Source organism: Zosterops lateralis (assembly GCF_965231275.1).
Source record: "Zosterops lateralis genome assembly, chromosome: 1".
Classification (NCBI taxonomy): Eukaryota; Metazoa; Chordata; class Aves; order Passeriformes; family Zosteropidae; genus Zosterops; species Zosterops lateralis.
Window position 1 is genome coordinate 2,734,951 of NC_139762.1, and position 16,544 is coordinate 2,751,494.

Genomic DNA, 16,544 nt, shown 5'->3' on the forward strand with positions numbered 1-16,544 from the left:
GCAACCTGGTCTGTTGGAAGGTGTCCCTGCCCATGGCAGGGGCTGGAACTGGATGAGCTTTAGAGTCCCCTCAAAGCCTTTGTTTGACTCCATGAAGAGTTGGACAGGACATGGAGGCACCACTGCTGCTACCAAGGGGACACCAAACAGCAAGAACCCAACACAGATTCCCAGTCCTCCTCATTCCTCCCTCTCCTCCTGAATCAAATCACTGGCTCCTACTCCAGAATTGTTGACAAAAGACACCTGAGAGCTGGGAAGCAGGAGATGTGTCACCCAATGCAGCACCTCACTCAAAAAAAACCAGTTTACACCTCAGACCTCCCATGCACAGCCTTTCTTTACACCTCCACGCTCACCTGCAGGGATGTGACAGCATCCAACTCCCCCCAACAGCCAAATGACACCCAGAGGGACCCACGGTTCCAATCCAAATTATAAAAGCCAGAAATAAAAAGCAAACATGGCAGTATTTATAGCTGCCCATTCTCCAGTGATGGAAGCCGTAAACGACTGCATATTTGAGATGCAATTCCAGGACAGCTTTGGATGGGACTCAAGAAATCCCCCACTCAAAAATAACACAAGTGGATGGTGACAGTAGTGGATATATCTGTGAGCTGGTTGTGTCAAGCAAGGACATGCAGAGACACTGCCAGGTCATTTTTGGAACTGTTCCTTGGGAGGTTCATGACAGTCCAAGCAAACTCATGTGGCCATTCCCAGAGTCTGCCTTCCCAAAACACTCCCAGGAGCAGGAAGACTGATGAAAATCCAGCCCAGGACACTGAGGTTTGGTCCTCTCAAGGGTTCTGAGGTTCTACCTCCTCCCATGTTGTGGTAGAAATTATCCAATCATTCTACTGCTCACCTGGAAAAGGAGAACAGGAATATTTTTCTCACTAGAAACATTAAAATAAAAATGGTTCAATTCTACACTCACTGAGGATGCTGCAAAGAGTGGTGAGAGTGAAAATACCAAATTGTGTTTTCCCCCTGAAGTCAGATCATGTCCTCTGAATGCCCAGAAACACCTTCAGCATTGCAAATACTTTCCTGGAAGTGGTGAGAGAATTCTTAATTCACACAGCAAAACCTCATGGGTACCCAGATGACTTCTCTGGGTAGAAAATGCCTTCTAAGCACCTCTCATCCTTTGTAAACTATTTATTTCTATGTTACATCCCAGGTCAGACTGTTCACGTGCCTGTCAGAGGGATGCCACTACCAAAGACAGATGTTCCCAAGCTTCTGTCCTCCTGAACTGGAGAATTCTTGCCACAGAATGAAGAGGTACTGGTGCAAAACAAAGAATCCTCAATGGGATGGGGTGTGCAAACCCTGCCCTGAGCTCTGAGACTGCAATCACAGGATGGTTTGGGTTGGAAGGGACCCCGAGATCCATCCAGTTCCACCCAGGGACACCTTCCACTATCCCAGGTTGCTCCAAGCCCTCATCCAAGCTGGCCTTGCACACTTAACTCACAGCCATCAGCCTTAATTGATTAATTAGGCAGCCCAGCTCTCCCTGCTGCTCCTGATTTAAGGCTCTGAATTCGGAGCGGTCATGGAATCCCAGCGGAGCGTCAGCGCCGTGCGACCACAGCACATTCCAGACCTGACAGAAAGCCAGCAGGAACAGCTCATCTGCCAGGTCCTCCCTCCCTTCCCACCAGCTTTGTCTCTCCTCTTTCCCCTTCTCCATCACTGAACACTTCCCAAATTTCCCGGCGCCCATCAGCACCGGGATCATCTCACCCACAGGCAGCTCCCAACGAGCTCCATGTGACATTTGGCTCTGGCCAGATTTTAAAGCCATCTCCACCACGCACTATTTGATTGCACCAAGATATTTTGTAACAAGATAATGAGCTTTAAATCAATGCAGGCATTCTAAGCCCCAGTGCACTGACAGTCTGCCGGCCCCGGCTATCCAGTTTCAGCCCATTTCCAAAATTGTGCACGAGTATCCAAAGAGGATAACGAGTCCCTTAAACAATCCCCTGTTATTTTAAGAAACGGGGCTGCATCAGCCCAAGCTGCAAAGCAGCAGCCAGGGCTGATCTGGTGACCAAAATGCAGAGGGAGAAACTTTTAAGTGGAAAAAAGTGGGGTGTTTTTCCCCCCTTTTTTCCTTTCTCCCTGGAGGAGAGGAAATAAACCTTCAGGGATGAATTTGGAAAGTTGTGTCCTAGTGGGTGATCCTTTGCCCTGGGGGTATCACTTGCTGCAAGGCTGAACCAGGAACCAGCAGCTCCTGGGGAGGAGGAGGAGAAAGATTTACAGGACACCGTGTCACTGCTGGGGGAACAGCACCTGAAGGATTTACAGCCCCGGGGCAGGGCAGAGATGTTGCAGGGATACAAAACACGGCAGAATGAGACAGCAGCAGAGCCCTGCAAACCCTCGCAGCTCTCGTTTATCACAGCTCCCTGACAAGGGCTGGGACTCGGGGGGTCTTTCACTGCAGGCAGGGGCTGCCCGGGGGACAGGCACGTCTGAAGGAACGAGCTGTGGCCTCCAGGTGTCAGCATGAGAAAGTGCTTGGCTTCCCCAAGGCACCACTAGTCCAGGGACTCCTCTGGCATGCGGAGATATTTTTAAATGTCTTGCAGCTCTGGCCGGACCTCTTGGGTTTCATAAGGACTTTCCTTGTTTCCACCAGCCAGTGACAGTGCATTAGTTAAGCCCTGGTGCTTCTGAATTACTCCTCCTCACTAATTAGCCCTGCAAAAGCTCTGCTCTTATCTTTAAAGACTTCACGCCCTGGCTCGTCCAGGTCCAGGCTCGTTGCTGAGTGTGGGACTTTCTGGAAGCCACTAAAGCCCTGGAGACCCTCATATGCTGCCTGTAAAATGGTGCTGCAGCCTGGAAATAAGAACTGGATTTTACTGGGAGGGTGGAAGAAACTGGATGGATATATGGTAGTGTAAAGAAAATAAATAAAAAATATCAGCTTCTCCTCCAATATTCCAAACTTCTGGCCATCTCCACCTGAGCTGCTGGGAAAAGATGTGGGAATTACCCCACTGCTCATATCCATGGAAGTAACAGATCTGGATTTTACTGGGAGAGTGAAATAAACTGGAAAAAGGTGTGGGAATTACCCACTGCTCACATCCATGGCAGTAACAGAACTGGATTTTAATGGGAAGGTGGAAGAAACTGGACTGTATGCAGTAGTACAAAGAAAATAAATAAAAGTATCACTTTCTGCTCCAATACTCCCAACTTCTGGCCATCTCCTCTTGAACTCCTGGGAAAGGTGTGGGAATTTCCCACTGCTCACATCCATGGCAGTAACAGAACTGGATTTTAATGGGAGGGTGGAAGAAACTGGACTGGATGCTGTAGTACAAAGAAAATAAATTTAAAAATCACCTACTCCTCCAATACTCCTAATTTCTGGCCATTTCCTCCTGAGCTGCTGGGAAAAGATGTGGGAATTACCCACTGCTCACACCCATGGAAGTAACAGAACTGGATTTTAATGGGAGGGTGGAAGAAACTCGATTATATGTGGTAGCACAAAGAAAATAAATAAAAATATCAGCTTCTCCTCCAATATTCCTAACTTCTTCTCCTCCTGAGCTGCTGGGAAGAGGTGTGGGAATTACCCACTGCTCACATCCATGGCAGTAACAGGACACAGCCATTTGCAGGTTTTGCCCTGTGCTGTGACAGGGTTCCCCTTGCCCCCTCTAACAGGGAAGCACAGAACAATCTGGTTTGCCTTATTTCCTTAAAAAATGGCATTTTCTCTATTTCTTCCCTGACAGACTGGCATAATAAATAGGAGAAATAAATTAAAAATAAAGAAATAAAATAATAACGAAAGAGGGGACATCTTTTAGAGCTTCCCAACCCTCTCCTCCAGCAGCAGCTCAATTTCCAGCAGAAATGAGGAGAAAATGTAACTCCTGGCTGCAGAGACCTGCACAAACACCTCCAGCCTCCAAGGAGAGCAGCCAGGGCCAGCAGTGGGAAGCAGGCAGGGCAAGCCCCATAAATTACCCCCATTAGCACATTCTTTGCCTGCCCTGCACTTCCAGGGATGAGCTCCAGCCTTCCACAGAGCTCTTTGTGGGCCTCGAGGGAAGCACCACCAGCAGAAGACAGCCCAGGGCAGGGATGAGCACATATGTGGTGGTTTAAAATTTGCCTCTTTCTGTTTCCCAAATTATGTGTAGTGGTTTTAGTGCCCACTAGAAATATCTGCTTTTTTTTTTTCTGCTGTGGATAGGATTAGGAGAAAATCAAAGGTGTATCATCTTTCTATTGGCTTTACCAATATGTCAATATTCAAACCTAGTCACTGACTGGCTTTGCTATAACTTTCTTGAAAAGGTCACTGAGTGTCTACTAGAATTATCTACTTTTTTTTCCTGCTGTGAGATAGGATTAGGAGAAAAGCAAAGGTGTATCATCTTTCTATTGGCTTTACCAATATGTCAATATTCAAACATAGTCACTGAGTGGTTTTGCTAGAACTTTCTTGAAAAGCTTTAGCAAAACCAAACTGTGTGTCTACTAGAATGATTTATTTTTTTTTTTCTGCTGTGGATAGGATTAGGAGAAAATCAAAGGTGTATCATTTTTCTATTGGCTTTACCAATATGTCAATATTCAAACCTAGGCACTGACTGGTTTTGCTAGAACTTTCTTGAAAAGGTCATTTAGTGTCTACTAGAATTATTTACTTTTTTCCTGCTGTGAGATAGGATTAGGAGAAGAATCAAAGGCACATTTTTCTATTGGCTTTACCAGATATTCAAACCTAGTTGCTGACTGATTTTGCTACAACTTTTTTGAAAAGGTCACTGAGTGTCCACTAGAATTATCTACTTTTTTCCTGCTGTGAGATAGGATTAGGAGAAAAGCAAAGGCACATCATCTTTCTGTTTGCTTTACCAGATGTCAATATTCAAACCTAGTCACTGACTGGTTTTGCTACAACTTTCTTGAAAAAGACACTCACTGAGCATCTACTAGAATTATCTACTTTTTTTCTGCTGTGCAATAGGATTAGGAAAAAATCAAAGATGTATCATCTTTCTATTGGCTTTATCAGATGTCAACATTCAAACCTAGTCACTGACTGGTTTTGCCACAACTTTCTTGAAAAAGTCACTTCTGTGAAAAACCAGCACAGCACAGAACCCCCAGAGGGGGAATACATTTAATAACACAGAGAATTTTGGCTGCTGTTTGTGGGAAATATTAAAGGTAATAAAGCTTTCAGAAAGCAATGAATGCAGGCCCCAGAAACAGAAGGAGCAGAAGAATTTAAAATTAGCTACAACTGCAAAGCTTGAAAGTAGGAAAAGTTACAATAGTACAGCAAGCAAGGAGATGAAACAATAGTCTGGGTCTTAGGTTTTGGCTAGGATAGTTCTTAGGACTCTAGAAAAATATCTAATAACAGATATTAATAATAGCATATTTTTCAAAGATTTAAGTATAATAATGGAGTATCATTTATTGTTAATAGAAAGCATACAAGCAAGCATTGTTTGAAGCAGGTGTACGTGTGCTTTCAGTGATTGGCTAGAACAATTGTCAGTTAGCTTTAGCAATATGGTATTATATATAATAATTATATATCTATAATATATATGTAATTATATTAATATAGCAATATTAGCTATTGGCTGGAAAACTTTTAAAATTCCCTGTAACAAAGAAATCTTTCACTGCTTCTGGCAGGTGTGAGATGTTGCCATCTTTCAATTGTCTCAAACCCTCAAAATAAAAGTTGGAGGAACTTTGAGGATAAAACAAAACAAATTATATTAAAATAAAATAAAATAAAATAAAATAAAAGTTCAAGGAATGTCTCCCAGCAGTCCCATCCCATTATTTAGAAATACTAAAATCCAACACCCCACGCTGGAATTCCAGAAACTTAGATTTTAGGATTTTAGTGTGTAGTAATGTAATATGTGGGGCAAGATGGAGACTTCAGGGAGGAGGTTAGTTGTTCTTTTGTCACCTTCCTTCTTCTCCATAGGTTTGGATGGTTTTCTGTAACTGATTATTTATTAATATATTTATTTATATATTTCTGTAATTTGTTAATGAAGTCCGCATTGTGGACTTCAGGCAGTTCATTATTGCGTTTCAATAAAAAATATTTTGGGTGGCATTTCACGATTGGATGGATTGTTTATGAAAAGATCTTGTGGAGATAGAGAAGCACCTCCATTTTTACCTCCATTTTCTAACTCCCTCGTTAGACCTCACTGCTCGTGAGACTGTAATATAAATAAGAATTAATGGAACAAATATAAAACCATGACTTCCGCGTGTGAATCCTGGCTCTAACATGAAGAAAAAAAGGAGATAATGTCTTGGGTTATGTAACAAAAAAAAAAAAGTTTATTCTATTCCATCTGTTGAAACCTGGTTGGGAAGGTGTTTTTTCTTTATCTGTTGTAACTCCAGGAGGGAGGGGGTGGCTTTTCTGATAACAAGCCAGCTGTTAAAACTGGGTGGGGCATGGTTTCTTATCTCTTTCCACCCTCCCAGGGGATATCTTCTGTTAATGGGCCATTTAAGCTCATGACCCCAGTGCCTCCCATTACCTCCACAGGGATATCTCCTGTTAATGGGCCATTAAAGCCCACCAATGACATCACACATTACGTCATCCAATTGTGAGATGCTCTACCCAGGGAGGAGGAGCCAAACCATTTCTGCTTAGATAAAAAGGAGCCACAAGTTTCACCAGACATCCAATGTTCCCACGGGACTGCTGAAGGAAGACCGGACCCATCTCTAAACCCTTTTCTCTACGGGACCATCTCTACTTCCAACAGGACCAAATCTGCCACTCCAGGAGGGCTGACTTCTGGACTGTTTCCAACACCCTGACCAACAGGGTGTCAGGTTGTATTCTGACTATTCTGACTCTGCCAGTGGTCTTTTCTATTATTGCATTTATTTTACTTCTTCTTTTTTTTTTTTTTTTTTTTTTCTTCTAAGTTGTATTTCTGACTTGGAGCCTCTCACTGGTTTTTGCTTTCAAACCACTACACAAGTAAAAATATTTTGGGTGGCATTTCATGTCACTACAGGACACGAAAAGAATGAAACTCATGCAGTCAAATTGTCAGGGCAAAAAGAGGGGCATTTATTTTTATAAGTCGATTTATATAGATTTTGGACAATGACTAGGGATTGGAGGATGAAGGTTGCCACCTCTCCAACCACATTAGAAGTCCATCAATTGTTCCACCTCAAGAGAGGAACGACAAGCAAGAAGAACAGCTTACAATAACATCACTTTTGTTTACATGAAAATCTGTGAGAAACTCCGCTACAAAAATGCAAACATCAGATTGCTGAAAAAGATCAGGGCGACAATTCCACAACTGGATGGACTGTCCTTGAAAAGACCTTGTGGAGACAGAGAGGCACCTCCATTTTTACCTCCATTTTCTAACTCGCTAGCTGGACCTCACAGCTCACGAGACTGTAATACAAACAAGAAATAATAAACACTGACCCCAAACCGTGACTCCTGCACGTTAATCCTGGCTCTAACGCGGAGAAGAAAAGAAGATAAAAAAACCCAACAACAACCCCAGACTCACCTCTCTTGAGGAGGCTGGCGCGGTACCGGCCCTCCAGGGTGCAGTTCCAGCGCTCAAAGCGGAACTGGTACTGGCACTCCAGAGCGCTCATGCTGATGGCCTCCATCAGGGTCTCGGCCACGCCGGGGTCACGCCGGCACATGCGGCGCTGCTTCTTCTCCAGCTTCAGGCGGTCACACACCTTGTAGTGGGCCTTGGCGGCCGCCTCCTCCATTTCCGAGGTCAGAGGGAGGATGGTCAGGGGTTCGTTGCCCGTCAGCCTGCAGAGAAATGAGAGGGGCATTGTGGTGAGAGCGGGGAATGTGGATGCCTGTCCTGGGTTGTAGTGTAGGATGTACACAAAATATTTATTCTATCACCATCTTCATGAGGTGTTGGAACCAGGTGGGGCAGTGTTTTCCCAGGCCCCCTTCCTTTGGGCTCTTCTGCCCATGGCCCATCAATGCCTTGCCCATGACTCACAGGTAACTCCCTCCAGGAGTTATCTCTGTTTAATGGGCCATCAAGGACCCACTTCACAACTCATCATCCCATTGGGAGATGCTCCGCCCAGGGGGAGGAGCCAAGCATTCCCACCTGGATATAATCTGGGATTTGGGACAGGACAAGCAGCCCTGACCCACTGGATTCCCAGAGGACCAGAGCTCCCAGACCTTTCTACAAGATCGCTGCTTCAGGAAGAGCACCTCATCTGGACTGCTCCCACCACCCTGCTCAGGTTGTATTCTGACTCTGTCAGTGGTCTTTTGTATTATTGCATTTATTTTATTTTATTTTACTTTTTTACTTTTCTTCTTATCAAATTGTATTTCTGACTTAGAGCCTCTCACTCGTTTTGCTTTCAAACCATGACAATGCCAAATGCGAGAAATCAGGCAGCAGCGCAGTGTCTGCAGGAAACTAAGTCACAAACTAAGATTTCTCATACTGGCCTGAGTTACTGAGGCCTGAGAAACTGGAAGGAGGAATTTAAACAGTCCTTGGAGAAAGTAAAACAAATCTTTGAGGTGTTGGTTGTCTCCCTGTTGTTTACTTGCAAGGAATGATTGAGGGGTGTTGCTCCTAACTGTCCAGTGATGATGTGTTGGTTTGCTGTCCAATGAAGTTTTACTCCATCAGAACTGTCTATAAAAGAAGATTTCAAAGAGTAAAGATCACTCTCACTTGCTAATAAACCTGAGAAGTCTGTGTGTCGTTTTCTACAGCCATTCCTAATCAGTGACAGGGGCAAAAAAAAATTGCTGGAGGAAATTCTCCCCCGTGAGGGTCGTGAGGCTCTGACACAGGTTGTGTCGAGAGGCTGTGGTTGCACCATCCCTGAAGTGTCCAAGGCCAGGCTGGACACTGAGTGTTGGATTATTCTCTTTTTCTGACCCAGAGATGGGGCAACTGAGAGGCGTTTTAAAAACTTTTATTCCATTTCCAGTCTCATGTGAAGGGTGAGACAATACAGATGTTATAATTCACGCCTTCACAATCAGAAGCCAAACTATTTCCTAATTACAATCCATTAAAAGCATTTCTCGGCCTATCAGCTTTTGCCACACCATGCTGTTAATGCCTTAAAGCCAATCATTTAAAATTACCCCTCCTGGGTTCTATTACAATGCAAAACTGATCTAGTGAGTGGCATCCCCACCCAGGGCAAGGGCTTGGATCTAGAGATGGTTTTTAAGGTTCTTCCAACCCAAACCCTTCTGGGGTTCTATGAAATACAGCCTGTGATAGAAATGGTGTTCTACGAGATACAGCCACTTATAGAAAATATGCATTGAGAAATCCATGCTCTCAGGCACAGGGTGAGATTGCTGAGGTGTCCTGTGCAGGGCCAGGAGCTGGACTCAATCCTTGCAGGTCCCTTTCAACTCAAGATATTCCATGATTTTTTATTTAAAATTGGGCCTAAAGTGCCATAGAAAGCAAAGGACATTTCTAGATGCCACTTATAGAAAACATGCAAAATCATCCCTGATTTGCTTTTGAGAAGTTCTCGGTGGGATTCAGGGTCAGGAAAGGACCAGGAATGTCATGGATCATGTGATAGAACACAGCAGAAGAATTTATACAAGGTTTTCAAGACAGGAGACCAAGGGAAGTGGCCCAGGTTCTCAGTGGCCTGAGTTTCTTGAGACAAACTTGAGCCCCCTGGAAGCTCTGTTCCATCTGCTCCTTCCACAAATCCCAAATTCCTAGAAGCCAAGATACAGCCTGTGGTAGAAATGGGGTCAGTGGTGGGATCAGGATCTCCTGGCTGAGCATCCCTGTGGACTTGATTTTACTGTGAGGCTCCTCACAGTGTGTGCAAGGTGGCAGCAGGAAAAGATAAGAGGAAATATTTGGATTTATGCTCCCTACAAGCTCTCACAGAGCTTGTCTGGACATAAACCCTTGGCCACCTCTACCACAGGACTGTGTTTAACATTGAAAGCAGAAATAAATCGTTTCAGGTGCCTCACTGCATAAACCTGGGGAACTGGCAAAAATACATGAGCACCACTGTCCTGGGCATAAACAAAAAAATGATTTTAGCACATCAAGCAGAGCCAGAACCCAGCTTGGGAAGGGACAGAGGATGATTTGTCCCATCAAAGCCCAAGAGACACCCTGAGAAAGCACAAAAAGCCACCCTGCCCTCAGCAGAAGAGATCCTGACATAAAACCCAGTGAGCCACAGCCTGAGGCTGGAGAGCAGGATACACTTTCCAGGAGACGCTGCCAAAAGCTTGTACAAGACAGAACAAGCTCAAAACCTAAAAAAAACCCCCACATAACCCAAAGAAATTTGCCTTGTCCCCTCCCTCCCCTGCCTTCTCCCAGCACAAGACTCTACAGCGGGCAACAAAAGATGCCAGCGGACTGTTCCCGGTGTCAAGTGACGAGCTGCTGGAAAAGGACCAGGCTGGCATCGGCCCCAGGGAGCAGAGAGGCTGCAGGAACATCTGCTGGGCTCAGGAGAGCTTTGTTGGCCGGGCTGCTGTACCCCAGTGTCCTGGCTCTGCCCCGTTCCGGCCAGGTGCCAGTCCACACGGTCAATGGGAATCGCTCTCTGGGCTCACGGAGGACCTGGAGACACATTCCCCGGCCAGAAAGGAAGAGTGGCTGAAATCCAGAACTGAAAACATGCTGGAATGGTGCAGTCCTGCAACTGGGGAGCATAGGGGTGGGCTGGGGTCTCAGGACATCTCCAGTGCTGCAGGAGCACTGGGAAAAATGGAGTGATGGGAATGGGAGGGAAGCACTTCCTCATCCCCTTTGCTGAGATCCTGGAAACCCTTCAAAGCCCCAACTGCCCTGCAGGAGCAGTGATTTGCTGATTTTAATGAGCATTTCTCTCTAATCACTGGGATGCATCCTGCCAGCAGCACAGTTCCTGAGGGCAGGCACTCAGGATGCTCTAACTCCCAAACCTTGGTGCACAATGGGCATAAAATGCTGACCCAAGTCCCAGCCAGGGACATCCAGTACAGATCCAGTCATTACTGAGGCATTGATGAGGTGATTTAATATCAGATATCTCAGAGAGGGAGCAAAAAATTACTGAGGTGGGGTTTTTAGAACAAAGATGGGCAGGAAAACGTTCTCCTTCAGTTGCATTCAAAGGTATTGATATTTCCAGAAAAATCCCTGCAGTGATAAAAGTATGGAGTCATTTGTGGGAAAATATCTTCCCTAAAGTTTTGCTTCCCCCAAAATAATAATAATAATAGTAATAATAATAATAATAATAATAATAATAATAATAATAATAATAATATCTGAAAGGCCAAACAGCAAGGTCTATTTGAAGCATATTTTAACCGTTTCATTTTTTGGACTGTGGCAGCTGCTCCCCAAGGAGAGGGGACATCACTCAGCCCTGGTGCCTCGTTAGCCAAAGCTCCCACGAGGCTCATTCATGAGAGAGGTGCCTCAGTCTGGAGCAAAGAGCTGTTACAAAATCTCCAAAACTTGCTGAGACCAATCGTGTGGATCTCCAACAGAAATCACCTAAACACACAGAGAATAAAGATCCAGGGACTGGCAGATGGTAGGATGTTGCAATCAGGACATGAGAAAAATTACAATCATCCATCAAGTTGAAAAGTGAGGAAAGAAAGAGAAAGTTTATTATGATTTAGGGTTTAAATAGGGTTTGGAATTTGATCAAGGATTGGGGAATGAGAGGACCACCTCTCTGACCCCAGTGGTCAACTCAGAAGTCCATCAATTTGCCCTTCCCCCTTGAAAGAACGTTGTTTACAAAAACATCAGTCTTTGTTTATCTTACAGCTCATGAGAAACTCCAGTAGAAATATAAAAACAATCAGAAGGCTGAAAAAATCAAGGCAACAGTAGGAAATAGGATTGATGGTGCCACAACTGGAAGAGCAACCACGATGAACAGAGATCCACCCATCCCTGCTCAGAAGCATCCCTGGAGCAAGACAAGGAGAAAATTGAGGGGGGAAAAGAGGTTTTCCCTCACTAGCAAGCAGAAACTCTGCCAGGTGAAGAGCAGAAGCCACACACACACACACACACAGGGACCCACAACACACATTTTCCCTCCTGGGGGCCCTGGGCTGTGCACACAAATTCCAGAGGCCCTGGGAGCAGGGGTGAGAGTGAGGTGGCACTTTGCAGAGTGTGGCATCAATAACAAAGCCCAAGGCAGAGCCAGGAGAGAGCTGCCCCACCTGACACACTTCTGCTGCTGCTGCTGCTGCTGCATGGAACCCTTTCCTAATCCCATAAAACCCTTTTATGCAACCTCGGCTGAGCGAGGTCCTGTAAGGCAACGGTGTCAGTCGGACGCTTTCTCAGCTCCTCACAAAGGCTGAGCTGTTCCTGCCAAGGAAATGTTTTAGGGGGGGTGTGTGTGGGTGTGTTTTTGTTTTTTACACACCCAAGCCACGACTGTTAGGATTAAACTGCCAGCCAGAACTCTGTGATTGTGTTATTTTGCTACAATAACACACCTAAGTGCCCACTTGGTGGACGTCTCTAAGTGGGGAAAGGTTGAAACTGGGTGATTTTTAAGGTTCCTTCTAAGCCAAATTGTTTTAAGCTGGATTCTGAGGTTCTAAAGGATTGTGTGTGTGTCCACCAGAAACCTGGAGAGCAAACAGCTCGTTGCACACAACCCAGGGAGGTTTACCTCTCTGGAAGGTAACTCCAGCCTCTCTGAGAGCAACATCAACCTCCAGAGCCGAGAAACTGTTTATAGAATTCAGGATTTTGAATTTCTCCTCCAGAATTTTGCGCTTTGATGAACCTCGTGGGTCCCTTCCAACTTCCAGGATGTTCTGTGGTGTTTTTTTCACTTAATTTTGCCCAATTTCTGCTCCAAGTGCAGCATCCAAACCTCAGGAAGGGCCTGGCTGCCCTGTGCCACACCCGGCACGCTGAGAGGAACCTCTGCAGCATCATTTGTGCTGCTCCCATTCCAGCCCCACTAGTTTGAAGCCAGGAAATCAGAAGGTTTGGCATAAATTGATGTAAAAAGCAAGACCAATCTGCTTTGGTGTCACTCGGCTCCCTCGGTTGAGAAGTTCCTCTCAAACATTGCTAATTTTTTTTTTTTTTCCTGGAGTTCAATCACCCAAGGGTTTGGGAGAGATCCCAAACCACTACAACACAAGGCCAAGTTTTTATCTGTGACATCATGGAATTATTGCCCTTCCAAGAGGCAACTCAAGACAGATCCTGCTTCCCACTCATCTCAGGGGTCAAGAGTTCTTCGGGCCTCATCAGCTCACACCTCCATCAGTGCCCCTGGATTTTCCCTTGTTCAAGTGGGGACTTTCCTGATGAGGATTTGAGCAGGATGAGGCAGATTTAAGGCACCTACACAGACCTGGCAGTGCACCCTCATCTTTGAGGTGCTCTGGAGTTTCCTTTGCAAGTGTCATTGGAGGTGACAACTCAACAAGGTGAGTTGTTTCCTCTGCTGTTCCCATCTGGAATGACAGGGCATTCTTATCCCACTTCTTCCTTGTGTTAGGAAATTTCTCTTTGGTCCATCTGTGCAATGACTGAATTAATTCTGGTTCCGCTTTCCACATGATTTTTTTTTTTTTTTCTTGTGGAATTGTCATACTTTCAGCCCTTTTTCTTCTCTTTCCACCACTTTTCCTTTAATAATTAAAAAAGCTTCTGGAAAACTGACAACTTGACAACGGATTTTCACTACAAAACTTAAAATTTATGATTGCACAACTCGAGGAGTCTGAGTTATGCCAGACACCAGGCCTACATTATTTTATTTTGCACCCAATAACCTCCAGTTGCTCTCCCTCTCTCCTATCATCACATTCCCACACTGTGAACCTTTCCTAAATTGATTTATCACACTCCTCCTCCCACAAAGGCTATTGAATATTTGAAGTGTAAAAACCCAACAGTCCAAGAAAAAAAATCTGAATTTCAGGGAGAGTGATGAGTATTTTACATTTGGAAGAAAAGCTGGACATTGAAGGCTCAACCACCTCATTCTGCACTGTCTTGTTTGGGTTTTTAAGTGTTTACAGCTCTAAGCGCCCACATGAACTCTAAATTATCCCATATCTCCTTAGATAAACAGAGCCATAAAAATAAGGCTATGAATTCTCCAAACCTCAGGCTTCCAAAATGAAAACTCAGCTCACAAAGATTGTTCCATCTGAATTCTCCACTTTACCTCAACCCTTTCACGGTGTAATTTTCCCAGTGATCTCCTCTGACAGGATATTGTGACATTGGGAGGGTCAAGGAAGGTGACAGAAGAAAAAAGTGTTTTTCCAGCCTGAGGGAATCCAAAGTCTCCAGGCCTTTACAAGACAAGAGCTAGAAATGAAACCCAAAATGAACCCAAAATGAAACCCAAATGAAACCCAAACCCAGCTTTGCTAAAACTCATCTTTGCATGTTCCTCATGGAAAAAAGTGATTTTTCCACCTTGAGGGAATCCAAACCCTCCAGGCCTTTACAAGATGGAGCTGAACCCCAGCTAGAAATGAAACTCAGCTTTGCTAAAACTCATCTTTGCACATTCCTCATGGAAAAAAGTGTTTATCCCAGCTTGAAGGAATCCAAACCCTCCAGACCTTTATAAGACAAGAGCTAGAAATGAAACCCAGCTTTGCTAAAACTCATCTTTGCAAGTTCCTCATGGAAAAAAGTGTTTTCCCCAGCCTGAGGGAATCCAAACTCTCCAGTCTTTTACAAGATGGAGCTGAACCCCAGCTAGAAATGAGACCCAGCTTTGCTAAAACTCATCTTTGCAAGTTCCTCATGGAAAAAAGTGTTTATCCCAGCTTGAAGGAATCCAAACCCTCCAGACCTTTATAAGACAAGAGCTACAAATGAAACCCAGCTTTGCTAGAACTCATCTTTGCACGTTCCTCATGGAAAAAAAAAAAGTGATTTTTCCATCTTGAGGGAATCCAAACCCTCCAGGCCTTTACAAGATGGAGCTGAACCCCAGCTAGAAATGAAACCCAGCTTTGCTAAAACTCATCTTTGCAGGTTCCTCATGGGAAAAAAGTGTTTTTCCCAGCCTAAGAGAATCCAAACCATCCAGGTTTTTACAAGACAGAGCTAGAAATGAAACCCAGCATTGCTAGAACTCATCTTTGCAAGTTCCTCATGGAAAAGAAGTGATTTTCCAGCCTGAGGGAATCCAAACCCTCCAGGCCTTTACAAGTCAAGAGCTAGAAATGAAACCCAGCTTTGCTACAACTCATCTTTACAAGTTCTTCATGGGAAAAATGTTTTTCCCAGTTTGAGGGAATCCAAACCCTCCAGGCCTTTACAAGACAGAGCTGAACCCCAGTTAGAAATCAAACCCATCTTTGCTGAAACTCATCTTTGCAAGTTCTTCATGGAAAAAAAAATGTTTTTCCCAGTTTGAGGGAATCCAAACCATCCAGGCCTTTACAAGACAGAGCTGAACCCCAGCTAGAAATGAAACCCAGCTTTGCTAAAACTCATCTTTCCCAGTTCCTGGTGCCCGTGGGAGTTCTCTTCCCTCAGGACCATTCGAACCAGCTCTGCCTGGGGCTCACCTCTCCCTGTCATTGTCCCTGAGCAATGGAGCTTTGCTGTGGGAGACCATTAAACGGAGCAATTGGAAACTCCAGCCACAGCAATTCCCATCACGGTTTGATCCTTATCTCCCTCTTAACAAACTCAGAGCTTTCTTTAGGTGACAACCTCTCAAATGTCACTTCCTCCTCAGCCAAATCTCAGGTGCAGCTTCTACAAGAGTCACAGTTCCCCAACACAGAGGTTACTACGACGTTACACACTCCCAAAAACACGGAGTGAGGGTGACGGGGCTTTCCAACCTCACAGGATCTGGGTGGGGAGCAGCCAAACCCCACAGTCCTGCTCCAAAGTGTTGGGAAAGATGGGACAGGAAGGGCTTGGGGATATGATTGCCTGGTAAGAAATACTGGAGATGTAAAACCTGTGAATGAAATAGAAATGAAGGCTGACCTTTGAGATGTGATTGTGGCAGGCAGGAAGACAGTGATTAGATGGAGAGAGGTTGAGGGACAGAAAACAAAAGGACCCAAGAATGCAGCCCCTCTCCACCCTGCCAAGGCATCAGGGAAAAAGTAGATAAGAAAAGTAATCTTTAGAGTTTAGAATATAGGATGATATGGTGATATAGCAGTTCTCATGGGCTGTATGCAAAGTGTGTAGGTTTTGTATCTTGTGCCAGTTGGTCACTGTAAATTAGAATATTCAACACAAAAGGAGATATAATGTATTGTAACAAGGTCCTTGCTCTTTTTTTCTCTTAGCTCCTCTTCTACCTCCCTCGCTCTTACCACTCCCTCTCTCTTCTACCTCTTGCTCTTGCTCTTCTCTCTCTCTCTCTCTTACCACTCTGACCCCTGAACTCTTCTTACCTCTCTTACCCCTCTTGGCTTTTTTTACCTCCCTCACCTCACACCATCTCTCTCCCTCTCTCTTTGGGGTTTC

General features: G+C 44.9%; 1 protein-coding gene across 1 annotated transcript in view; it reads right to left on the bottom strand.

The window, feature by feature from the left end:
- Positions 1 to 16,544, bottom strand: part of WNT9A (Wnt family member 9A) — a 68,481-nt gene that overhangs the window by 19,437 nt on the left and 32,500 nt on the right. The window contains exon 2 of the mRNA XM_083859048.1: positions 7,596 to 7,855. Within this exon, the coding sequence (XP_083715174.1) occupies positions 7,596 to 7,855 (260 nt within the window). The remainder of the gene's footprint in view (positions 1 to 7,595; positions 7,856 to 16,544) is intronic.